General features: G+C 36.7%; 2 protein-coding genes across 3 annotated transcripts in view; one reads left to right on the top strand and one right to left on the bottom strand.

The window, feature by feature from the left end:
* Positions 1-245: 245 nt before the first annotated feature.
* Positions 246-7,565, top strand: LOC111871179. The gene is made up of 4 exons (XM_023864080.2): positions 246-627; positions 2,166-2,384; positions 2,504-2,587; positions 5,425-7,565. Exons 2-4 carry the CDS (start codon positions 2,339-2,341, stop codon positions 5,583-5,585), a joined length of 291 nt encoding a protein of 96 aa, XP_023719848.1. The 5' UTR covers positions 246-627; positions 2,166-2,338; the 3' UTR covers positions 5,586-7,565.
* Positions 7,566-9,077: 1,512 nt separating this feature from the next.
* LOC111871181 (splicing factor U2AF 50 kDa subunit) overlaps positions 9,078-13,684 on the bottom strand; it is a 25,909-nt gene continuing 21,302 nt past the window's right edge. For both annotated transcript variants that reach the window (XM_023864083.2, XM_023864082.2), the window contains exons 9-11: positions 12,559-12,717; positions 11,069-11,233; positions 9,078-10,085 (exon numbers count right to left, since the gene is read on the bottom strand). In XM_023864083.2, coding sequence (XP_023719851.1) covers positions 9,954-10,085; positions 11,069-11,233; positions 12,559-12,717 — 456 coding nt within the window. In that variant the 3' untranslated portion in view covers positions 9,078-9,953. The remainder of the gene's footprint in view (positions 10,086-11,068; positions 11,234-12,558; positions 12,718-13,684) is intronic.

Genomic DNA, 13,684 nt, shown 5'->3' with positions numbered 1-13,684 from the left:
ACTTTAAGGGTCTTGAGACGCTTGAGACGGCAGTTAGAACAGCACGAGTTAGCTGCTGTGAGACAGTCGCCGGATAGTAAGGACGTGAACGAGGCAGCTATTGCGTTGGAAGCCGTTACCAGGCGACAACTGGTGAACATACAGTAGACTGAGACTTCGTACATTCTGTAGTGAACTGCAGTGTATGAATTAGCGATAGCGCTATAGTTGTAGTCACGTTCTGTAAGAGTTCATTAAATCCAGTTACCAATCCAAACCCCGAGTATAGCCACTCCATCACGTGACAATATACACATAGAGCCAAACACCGATTAGGACGTTGGCCGTATAGGTACCAAAAGACATGCTGCAATCGCCAAGAGGGTCAAGTTTAAAGTCACGAGATACTTCAGATATAATGTATTATGATTCATAAAGACCAAATATATAATATATATTAGAGTACTATTATCTGTAATATAATTCCTTGTAGTTGTTAGTTCACCAACGTTTTGAAGGAACATACCGCCTCCATCTTCATGGTTGAAAAGTGATTGAAGTAGCTGACTCCACTCCTTTGATCAAACAGGAAGTTTTTCAAAGCATTCTTGAATCTGTATAGTGCTGGTGTCTCCTTAATGTAATACGGTAAATGACTGAACATACGAAGTCCAGTATTAATAAAATTGTCTTTGCATAAACTGGTATTACATGAAACAATATATAGGTCATCTTTTCCCCTTGTATTATATGAATGTATTTCCGAATTGGTTGCAAGAGTATTCAAATTTGATTTTGTGTATACCAGAGTTTCATAAATATACAAGCATGGTAAGGGCAATATATTTAAATAATTAAAATACTGTTTACAACTAGTTTTTCTGAATGTGCATCATAGCTCTCTTTTGCAACTTAAAAATCAATTTAGCATTTGGCAAGTTGCCCCAGAATAATATTCCATATGATAACAAGGAATGAAAGTAGGCATAATATAGAGTACGAACAGACTCCAGCCCTGATACTCTTTTTACTACTCCTAGACCAAAGCATATTTTACATAACTTTTTTGGCAGTTCCTGGGTATGCATAGACCACCTTAAACTCTTTTATCTATCCAAACTCGCAGAAATTTTGAATGTTCTGAATATTTAATGGATGTATCATCAGGGCTTGAGGTGGGGCGGGATGGCATCCCGGTTCTTTTCTAAATGGCTTAAAAGCATCCCGTTACTTCTTTGGCAGTAAATGCAATGTACAATACCCAGGGCTTGAGGTGGGGTGGGATGGCATCCCGGTTCTATTTTCATTCCACCTCAAGCACTGTGTATCATAAAACTTTATTGGAGGGCATTGAAAATGTAGATTTTTAGGCTGGTGAAAGGATTTTGCTATTGTTTTCTTTTTATTAATGATTAATCTATTCCTTTCAAACCATTCAGAAAGTTTATTTACTGTTTCCTCTACTTTACTCTGGACATTGTCTACACTATTTTCTGTTATAAAAATAGTAGTGTCATCAGCGAAAAGTGTTGGATTTCCATGCTCTATGCTAGATTCTAGGTCATTAATATATATAAAAATAACATTGGTTCAAGAACAGAACCCTGTGGAACACCATATCTTATTGGTTTCTTTTGCAATAAACAATTAGNATGGCACTTTTGTGCCGAAACATGTAGTGCGAGAGAGAGGAGTGAGGTAGATAAGTGTATGCACTAGAAGACGGTGAAATAAATCATGGAATTAGTAATTTCATTAGTTTCTTTATGTCTACAGGTAATTTCCAGAATTTGTTCCGTTTTCTAAATATGATTGAAACCAATTTTGTGCAACCCCTCGTATTCCTATTTCTGCCATTTTTCCAAGCAAGATGTCATGATCTACTAAGTCAAATGCTTTTGTCAGATCCAAGGATAACCCTATACTTATTTCCCTTATTTACAGACGGAAGATTCCTTGGACGGGTAATCAGCTCGTTACAAGGCCTCTACCTAAACACAGGACAACACACACACACACACACCAAACATCCATGCCCTGAGTGGGATTTGAACCCATGATCCCGGCTTCTGAGTGAACAAAGACTACTACATGCTTTAGACTGCTTGGCTAAAGTGAACAGCCCTTTCTATAAAAGTATAAGGGATTAATGGATTGTGACACTTTTCTTGTTTTACCTTCAACAGCAGGCTTAGAGACCCCACCTACACATGATTCATCATCACTCTAGATAAGAATGAAGAATTTGTCATTAGTAGAGATAAGCTGATAAGCTACATCTAGGGTGTGGAGAGATACATACAGTGAACACAGTTGTTCAGCATACAAAATCACATACTTCATTAACAGAAACTGAAAAATGGGCATACTACATAAAACTATTGTTTACTCAGCTGTTATATTTGGTAAGGCTTTTATTTTTTTACTTGAAGTCTCACTTTTTTAACATTTGGAATTAAGTCTGAAATTACATCTACATAGAAAATAGATGTAACTGAAAGGTTTTATTACATACTTGTTACAGGTGTTTTGAGTCTTCTTTTTGAGGAAGTGGATGCAAGGAGAAAGATTCTTCAAGGAAGGAAAACCATTACAAGGACATATTATAGTAAGCATTAACCCACACTATGATATACCGCCCTTGTTATAGATCATAATCAAATGTATTGCATAATGATACACATTATATTGTTTTATATATTCACTGAACGAAATGAGTACGAATGCATGTGGGGTACATCTACATGTCTCATCTTATACACTAATAAACAGATTTTGTATAACTTCTGTTATTAGGATCCTGCACCAAAATTTGTGAAGTTTTCAATTTTAGTGGGTTTCAGTACCACCTATCCCATATTTTAAGCAAAGTACAAATCACACTTTCTAAAAAAAATGATCATTGTGCAATACATGGCATAGATCTCATTAAGGATTAAAAGTTTTATGGAAAACATCTTTGTAGTGTATTTTAATAAAATACAATGGCAAATTTAAGGCATAACCTAAGCACAAGAAAAACAAATCAGATTTGAAACTTTGAGCATCAGAATTCAGTAACATAAACTGACATCAGCAGCAAGTGGCAAAGTAGAATTTAAATTAAGCTCGAGTACAGGTGAGCTGACAGAGTTGGCATGCAACCGGTCATCACATTTTTCTCTCTGAATCTATGTGTAGAAATAATATTAAAGTGGATCTGAAACAGAGGGTGCTGACTAGATTCAACGAATATGGGCTAGGATCCAGTGGTTGGCTATTGTATATACAGTAATTAATCTCAGGTTTTGTAATAGGTGAGGAATTTTCTTACCAGTCGAGGGAGACTGTGATGCATGGAGTTGGTTCTAACCACAATTATCTTGTCAACAGGAAACTTATCCGAATTAAATAAAAATTTAGATTTTATATATACACATGTAAAATCATAAAGAACATTTCTGGAAGCTCTGGAGAATACCTTTTCACTCAGATTTGTAACTGGATTTATTTTTTCCAGTACTGAAACTTATTGCCTACTATGTAATTAATCTAGCAGTCAAAACAATCTGGACCCTGCATCTAAAGAATTCAGAGTAGCATAATTTAATCTGAAGGTGATGTATAAACATATGAGTATTTTACAGACCTCTACATTCAACATGAAGAAATGTTATTCAAAAAAGTGGAATAAAATTTTTGTATAAAAGTGAATATTGTCTTCATACCCTGTTTATGTAAATGTCAAAAACTCTTACTAATCTTACAATTTTCAAAAGAATGTAGTGTAATACCAACTTGGGTCCCTGAAATCCATTACCCTTGTTTTCATTAAACATTGAATATTCACTTGTTTCATCATACAAGCCCTCAAAACAAGTTAAGTAATACTAGTTTATTTAAAATACAACTTTTTATTCACAGTAGGACAAAATTAACTGAAAGTCATGAGCAACAATTTTTTGTAAAGTAACATGCTTTATTATTGGCTAACCAAATACACCACCTCAATCTACAGAACTTTCTTTCTTTTTCCACATAATCGCCACTTCTTTGTACACATTTTTCCCAGCGCGTTCTGGGAGTTTGAAAATTCCCCTTCTGTAAAATTCCGTTCCAGCCATCCAAAGACACTGATGCACTGCTTTCTGAATTGCCTCCCTTGTCTCAAAACGTCCACGCAGCTGATCCTTCACAAATCCAAATGGATGGTAGTCGGAGGGTGCCAGATCAGGGCTATAGGAGGGGTGTGGAAGAACTTCCCACCTCATCTTTGCCATTGCTTCCAATGTGATGCGAGCGGCGTGGGGGCGAGCATTGTGCACGAGCACAAACTTTCCTATAGCCCAAGCTTTCAATCATCTCCTGTACTGCACTGTGCCCTATTCCAAGTTTTCAGGCTATTGTGTCCACAGTCACACACCTGTCATCTTGAATGATCTCATCCACTCTTTCCTTGTTGCATTCAGTTGAGGCTGTTTGAGGATGACCACTCCGAGGCTCATCTTCGATGCTGGTGTTCCCATCTTTAAAATGTTTCAACCATCTTCAAACACTGCTCCCACCCATGCACATACTTTCATAAGCACGCTGAAGTGTCTGGTGAATTTCTGCAGCAGGGATTTCCTTTCACAAGAAATTCGATGACAGTATGGTGGCGAAATGACATATCGTTGTCGGCCATTTTGTTAGGAGTGATACTGGTCATGTGATGCAAGCTATTGACATCACAAGACACTCAAGGTTAACACAACAGCTGGTTCCACCTACCACCGTACTCTCTTTCGTCTGCTGTTCCCAGGTTGCATGCAAAAAAAAAAAGTTGCTCACGACTTTCGGTACGAAAGTATTGCATATTTAGAGTGGCAAAGCTCGGTACTGTGACTATGACCTAAACTCTAGTTTGATCCTAATAGTAGGAATTTTCTCTTCTCTGCTGCATCCACATTGACCTTGGTATATACCCATGTTTCCTATTTAATGGGTAACATGGTTTCTTTCCATGTGAGTACAGCTGGTAAAATGTAGAACTGACCACTCACCTCCATCTAATCTGAAGGGATAAAATGCACAATAAAACCCCGGTTTAATATTTCTCTTGGGATCAGGAAATCATAAATGGAGCTAATTTATGATTATTGACCCAAGATCACTGAAACTGAATGTTAAAATGAGGAAACTCTAAATGGGGGTCCCACTAATACAACTTCACCTTTAGGAACCCTTCATGGTGTGATGTTTCACACACGGAAACATCCTACCTGACGGAAACAATAAATAAATATTCAATTTCTTGCAGGAAAACTTCTTTAAAGGTGTATACTGCTTATATGGCACAAAATTATTAATGATCACTATTTTCCATAACTGCTGCTAATGCAAATCTGACAATGTTAACTAGTTTTATCAATACAAGGACTTGAAATGATATGAGCATGAATTCACAAATATTTATTTATATTACAGAAGCAAATGCTGTGCCAGCATGGGCCATTGTGGTGATTGTGTCTTGCTGTATGATAATTTTTGGTGGGATCCTGTATGTCATCATGAAGAAGGTATTTCTTGGTAGTGACAACAGCAGCTCTGGTGATGCCACAACATACCACACTGACGATGAAGTGTAAGGTTTCAATGGCAAATGAATCTGACTCATGGAGAGGGAAAAGTGAAGCTGGTAATATTTCAGTGTAACAAATGACACAACATATCAGAACCAGAAACTAATGCCATCTCAACAGTACTATCTTCTGATAACCTCAACCTCAAGATCATCGGCATAGGAACTGTAGCATTATACTTGGCCAGTGCCTTCCTCCTTTCATATCCAGTACTCACAAGCACTGGATGACACTTTTGAAGGTTCTTGACAATATATATATAGGTTTGAAATAATGAGGGAATGCTGAACTACAACTATGCACTTTCACTTACCAATATTCAGTTTCTAATCCTTACTTTTTTTTAAGAAGAAATATAAGAGGACGTGCAGTATCAGCAAGAAAAAACATATTCTGGTATACATGATCATCTAATGCTGATACCCTAAGATCCAGTTCATTTTGGAAATCCCTATTTCATACACCAGCATAGTATTCACAGAGAAGACTCATGGAAAACAAAGAAAATGATCAGGCTGACAGTGCTCTGCTCAAAATTAAAACTGACTCCTCTCAAATGCAGTTAGGCATGTTAGCCTTTAACTTACAGTCTAAAAGTTCCGTCATTGTTGTTTCATGGGCATAAAACTTTTATTTTGTTACACATTATTTAGAAAGGGCAACATGTTAAAGAAAAATATCCTACATTATATTTCTACTATAAATAAAAGCTTTGCTGTGTGGGGCATGAAAGCAGTTTCTTTTACACCACTCTGTACATGGCTGAATTAAACTCTGAGGAACATGAACCTTCTGTGATGTGACGTTATACAGTGTTCCTCCAAAACACTGGTAAACTTCTACCACAATATATAGCCACACAGCCCAGAAAAGTCCTCTTCATAGTCAATGCCTTGAGGACCTGAAATCTTTACATCACTTAATTGAAATCTGATGCTATGCCTATCAAACATATTATTTTATGGTAAACATTATATAACTTATATTTCACATTTAATATTTCAACTGATAAATTACACTTTAACTTTTATACAATTACAGATTACAGGAATGGTAATAAGAAAAATGTATCAGTGAAATAAAGTTTTTAATGTAAAATAATTTGCACTGTTTCAGTTTAATGGAATTTGAGAAAATGAAATGTTGATACAGAGATTTCAAGGTACAATTTACACATGCAATACATATTCAAAGAAGAAAGTTGTAAGGTAATAAGCACACTGGATTAATCATAAAAGAAACAAAAGGCTAGATAAATTACAAGACTGAGTTCACAAGGACAAAAATTGAAGTTACCAAAAATTCGGCATAACACTGGACTTATTCAATGAAGAAGCGACAGCAGCATGACGACTTTTGTTGCCCAATTTATCATTGCAATATTCTGATATGCAAATCATTTCACTGCTTTGTTCCCTGGAAAAACCAAGTCAATAAATTATCTCCAATTGAAAAAATGACATGTAGTCCAATTTTTACAACTTCACAAAATGTAATGACTTACTTATAGTCCAATCATCACACTTATACTAAACAGGAATGAACATGCTGTTACAAAAAATAAAATCTGACTTCTGAACAGAATGCCTCTTTACTCTTCGCTTGTGCCAGGTGTGGTGCTGATGGAATGCAGAATGCTTATTAAACCTATCACAAGCAACAAATGTACTCCCATTTCCATCCCATCATGACTAACCTACAGATATTAATTATCCATTACACCTGCTACTTTAAAAAAATGCATCCATTAAAACACATTAAATCTATTCTACATTCATGTTAACATAAGCTACTGTATTTTAGATAAAACGACCATGAAAACATGAACTCAGAACAAGCTATTTTTCATTCGGATAAAACTGTCAGTTGTGAAAAAATATAACAGCCAGCTAAAGTAATTAAAAAGTCTTTACAAAACAATTGTAAGCAAAACTTTTTTAAGTAAATATATAACCTAGTGTAACAGCAACCACTGGGAAGACCAAGGCACAGGTGGATGGACAATATTAAAATGGATCTTAGAGATATAGGATGCAATGATATGGATTGGATTGATATGGCTCAGGATAGGGACCAGTGGAGGGCTCTTGTGAACACGGTAATGAACCTTTGGGTTACATATAATGCTGTGAAATTCTTGAGTAGCTGCAGATTTGGCTTCTTCTCAAGAAGGTCTCAACTCCATGAGTAAGTGTAACAGCAACTGAAATGTGAGAAATATATTTTGGTACTAGAGCAACCACATTCCAAAGTTTGTTCCTGGTTTACCAGACCAACTACAACCAAAATACATATTTGCATTATGTGGCACTAAATGTTAAAAACTGAATTTCATCATTATTCAACATTATATGGATAAAATATGTCAGGAAAGAAACAGTACTTACCACATTACAGAACTGCCAATACCTTGACTGCAGTGTGATCTTCCTTGGTGAGATTACTTCTTCCGTGACTTACTGCATGTGTCACAAGAAAGGCCTTTTATTGAAATATAACTATATTTTAATAAATAAGCATAATTCCAATTTTTATGCATACATATACTTATTCTTTCAGTATTATATTTAAGCATTCTGTTGCACTCTATACGATATAAACTCCGTCCTAAGTGCAACAATTTATTGTAGGTCTTTCGTCTTGCTCTCTTCTACACTACGTGTTTCGGCCGCAAACGGCCATCATCAGGTGTATACACTCACGTAGCTGTTACTTTGCACCTAGTTTAAAATTTAAAAACACAGGTCTTCCCAACTGTACCCTTTTTCGTTGCTAATAGAATCTACTTCGCTGATATTTGTCTGTGTAGGTAACAAAGATAATGTACGAATGTTCTGGAGACTAGAGCAAGGAACAGATTCCCACCTTCAACACCTCTAAAGTAACTTGAAGATGTTCTTCAAGAAGAATGGTATGAAATTCCATTAATCACTGTTCAAAACTTGTACAAGTCCATTCAAAGAAGGAATGCGGCTGTATTGAAGACAAAAGGAGCACCATTTCAATCGAGAAATGTGTACAGTATCTGTACTGTTTCCATTATTTTGTCAAACACCTGTACATAAGTCAAGACACGGAAAGGGCTTTTTACCTTCACTGTATAATGCTACTGCAGTCTTATTGGTGCAAATGAAGGTAGGAAGGCAGTGGCAACTAGCAGAGTGCTCACACATGCCTTGACACCCTACCCAAATAACCACCCTCTACTACTCCCATCCTTTTCTATACTGTTCTCTGCTGCCCATTTCTGCATGCTCACCTTATCTCTATCACTTATTGGTATATTTCCAAGAAGTGAAATCATGAAACAGCAGTACAATCGCTTATGAGGAACAAGAAGAAATGTTTTTCATTTGTCATAACAAAAGTCTTCAATGGATACAGAAAAAAAATATATAAGTGATTTATGGTTATTTGTGAACTCATACTAAAATTTAATCTTTGGGCATGTGATATTTAAGCCCGAATTATGCTTTACAGAGTAACAAAGCTGAAAAATTATATGCTAACATTTATTTTCATAATGGTCCGGAGTTAGATTTCTGCATGATGTACTTGTACTGTTTCAGCTACGAATGGGATTGATTTGTACATGGAATCATCATACCATGCACCTCAAGGTCTACATGAGAACAAAATATTGCACAAACAGTGATATCAAAAAGTCACATCTTCCACTGCTTCCTCTATTATTTGAAATTTCAGATAATCTACAGACAGCAGTTATCTCAAAACTGTGTACATACAATATCTGTACAGCACATCTGCCAAAATACATGAAGTTGCACAATTATGATTATTCTACAATACATGAACAAGAAAATTGTTCAGGACATTACCCAACTGATCTTCACAACTGTATTTGAGGAATGCAAAAGAATCCCAATATTCATACACTACATCATCAATATTTTGAGAAACTTCTCTAACATTCTTAAAATGTGATGATGCATTGTTATTCTGGTGAAGAAAAATTTAACACAACCCCTTGCGATGTGTGAGAGCAGAGGAACATGTGCTGAAGTAAAAGCTATTATATAATTAAGAGAATGAATCAATAGGATAAAATAAACGCAAAACGATTCCTTACAATTCCATGAAACTGTCCATCTTTAACACTTAAGACACAACTCAATGTCATAGTAAATCAGCTAATATGAGATTATCCTTCAAACTGATAAAACAGACCACTGGATTTGCCAGATTTATACTTGTATTCGGCCTATTTTACAGCAACTGTCTACATTTACAATACACATAAAAAAAATGGACAACTGTTAAGTTCTTTTTTTTTCCAATATCTCAAAATGCATCCCAAAGCCACAGTTCACACAAAATGTTGATAACTTCATGTAACTCATTTGTCAGTCTCATCTAGAATTCACGTCTATGATACTTGTCTGGGTCAAAGTATGATGTGACAACCACACGGTTATTGAACTTCCGGCCCGTCAGCGACTGCTGTGCCTTCTGGCAATCAATAACGGAATTGAACTCCACAAATACCTGAAAACATTACAAATACATTCAAGTGAGGACATATTTACATACAAAAGTCACTGACTTCTTAATGTTAGTTCTTCCATGTCTTGTAACAAATACACCACACATTTCAGCACATACATAAAAAAAACCATCGCCTGTAGTCTGCAAGCGAACTATACTGACTGAGCGCCTGCCACTTGTCGGCGAAGTTAGTGTCAACACATACATAATTCTCATATTAACAGAACTCCAGTGTCAACACATACATAATTCTCATATTAACAGAACTCCGTGACCTGTAGTTTGCAAGCAAACTATACTGACCGAGCAACCACCGCTGGTAGGCGAAGTTAGTGCCAACTTTTGCGGATAGAGGGTGTCACATGGTCAGCACAACAGATCCATATGACCATTAATTTCGGGTTTCTAGACCGGAGCTGCTATTTCCTTGTTTTGTTGTTGACACTCTGGGGGAAGACCATAAAATTTGGCTTCTTTTATTAACCCCGTGAATGTTACAACTCTCCATAAAAGTATTCGCTAACGTTTCCAAAAGTTAATTCTAAACTTCGAAAAATTTTTATCTACTGCACAACACATGCCTAAATAATCATCAAGGAAAAGATAAACCCTATAAAAACAAATTCCTTCTTCTTTAATTGAGCTTTAAGCACACAAACCAAGTAATATTAAATTGTGGTATCCTGTTATATTGCACAGATCTGACTTTGCGTTTCGCTTTTCTTTTTGCCATCTGTATGGAACGATGCTGCATACAGACGGCAAAAAAGTGGAATGCAAGTCAAATAAACCAAGTTTTGGATAAAAGTATGCCATAATCCAGCCTGCTCCCCAATTTAAGTTTTAAAATCTCAAACTGGGATTTCATTTTAATTCCAAGCAAAGGAATTTGCTTTCCTTAACATATCTCCACACACCAATTCAACAGACAAGAAACGAATATGATGTCAGCAAAAGAGGAAAGAGTCCCGAATAACTGTCACCTTTCCACATCCAGGTACATCCACACCCTCAATGGGTCGAGGGATTTCAACAGATCGAACCACTCCATATTTGTTACACTCCTCCTTTATGTCTTCCAGGATGTCCTCATACTCCTCTTCATCCCGCAGTTCCTCCGGAGTTACCATATTCAAGAGACATAACACCTACGATAACAAGTAACACATTCAATTACATGTGCACATCGTGACAGTACACAAAGTTAAAACTGAAAACTATAATGGCCAAGGATACTGCAACAGGTGTATATGTAGAGACTTCTATCTTCTAGTATGTAACACTGTGTAGTCTGTCAAAATTTGTGTTATATCCCAGGAGACAGAACTCTTTAATTACTGCTGTGGGGACCCAAAATCCTACAAACTGTACCCCTCTTTCACCGCTATAATTTACGACGACTCACTTACCCACCACTCAGCAGGATGGTTTGGCAGTGACACTCTGGGATGGATGGGTTACCAACTTTCCTGACTGTTATTTCATGTGGCCTTCCTTGGTATCTCCACATAAATAACAAAATAGTACCTTCAAATATGCCACGATTCAACATCTACCAAACATTCATAACCTTCCTATTCTCTTAAATGGTTCATAGCCATCCCACAGCAGCGTTAAATAAGTGGGGTAAGAAATGCTTTGCTCATCTCTCTGATAAATGTCTATCTACATGTAATATAGAGGGCAATCATGGTTCTCATTCACATGTCTGACAGGATGGAGTTCATACAAAATAACAGAAATCCCTGTTTATGAGAACTAAAGTAAAAAAAAGTAAAGCTATCCCTGTACCAGGCCGTGAAGGCCAATAGGGTTGTGAGACGAGGGTCCCACATTATCTAGACAATCATCTCAAAGATGGCGGAAAGGTTGTCAGACTTACGCGCCAGCCACACTTTACTCCCCAGGAAAATTATTTAATTAATTCCTGGTGCTCATTTCTGTTAGAGGCTGAGTCAACCCCAGGGCCACAGTGTGGCTGGAAGGTTCAAGTCAATTGAAAAAACCCAATGGCCTCAGCAGGACTTGAACCCGCGACTGTCAAATCTGATTTAAACTATGATTTCTCTATATGGGGTTACTTCTTATAGAGACATACAAGTTGCAGGATTTGAGGTTCTTACAGTGGTGATTATGAAGAGTTCTACCTTGTGAGATATAACACTGTGTAGTCCATTGCAAGTCAAATGACATTTCAGAGGAACATGTCCCCTCCATCTTTACCTCTGCTTGCTACCTGCCCCATGTTGGTTTCTTGTTGGGCTTATTCTCTGACCCTGAACGCAACATCCAAAATGTTGGATGACTTTCGACAGACTGCATGGTGTTAAATCCCAGAAGACAGAATTCTTCACACACATACATGTCTTCAGGAGAAATAGCAACAGGAGAACACTAATTTATAAGGCACCTGCTTAAAAAAATGAATACTGTCAAACAGAAACAGTGACATCATAAAACAGCAAACACCCACCTCTGTGGCTGGACCGGCGCCTCCCACCATTGTAAGCCCTGGCACCTGAATTTGAACTGGTGCCTGCTGGCCTATCTGGGCATTCTTTGCCCCAACACTTGCCCGCTGCACGATCAACTTCTTGTCACCCAGCTGCATACCATTCAAACCAGCAATAGCCTGCTCAAACACAATACACCCTCTATTTCATTTCATATGCATGACCAAGATAACAAAAATATCTTTAAACAATCCAATCAGAAGCAAATCCATGCAATGGCTTTATTAATGCAAGTAAAAGAAGATACAGGACAACTTATCACTCTAATATGTTATCAGAAACAGAGGACACATTTGAAGACACGCTCTTAAACTTCGCTGGGAACAAATTTCCCAGAACGTAAGATGTTCACTACGATATCATTAGTTTAATTTGTATCTGAAATACCAGTAGCTTGTTGCAAATTCACATAAAAAATTCAATAACATCAGAACCCTGCCTGATATTCAATCTGGGACACTGAGGATTTGGACAAGTAAAAATTAAATGAACACTATAAAGATATATTCAATTACCACACTGTTCTTAAAAAAATCCTCCAACTCCAAAACCGTGAACAAACTATACCAAAAATTTCAAAAGGGGAAATCATTTTTAAATGGAGAACTGGTAATTACAGAATAACCACTTTTAGTCACAAAACTCACCTGGAAATCTTGTAGACGACTGACTTCAACTCCATAATTTGGGCTCAAATTTTGAATACAGTTTCCAACATAAATTATTATATGAACTCAAAAGTACTGAAGCAACATTGTTATATTTTGTGGTTGTTCTGAATATTTACAAAGTTTACAAACGCAGTTATTATGGATAATGATTACCCCAGTTCTCTGGTATGTTCCCCATTTCCACTAAACACTATTTTGCTTGAACCAAAATCTGTACATTCTGTCTTTCTGATTAGGTGTCATGGTGGAAGTGAAACTCCTGACATCTAAAACTAAACTGTGATTAAAAACTGAAGAATGGAATTAGAAGAACTTAATGCTGATAACAACACTCACAACTAGAGGGGAGGCTGCAAATAACAGAAAAAAAAGATGTCCACTCATACAAAAGTAAAACCAAAAAAAAAAAAAAAAA

The sequence above is a fragment of the Cryptotermes secundus genome, unplaced genomic scaffold (assembly GCF_002891405.2).
Source record: "Cryptotermes secundus unplaced genomic scaffold, Csec_1.0 scaffold493, whole genome shotgun sequence".
Lineage (NCBI taxonomy): Eukaryota > Metazoa > Arthropoda > Insecta > Blattodea > Kalotermitidae > Cryptotermes > Cryptotermes secundus.
This window is presented reverse-complemented; position numbering and strand designations above follow the sequence as displayed.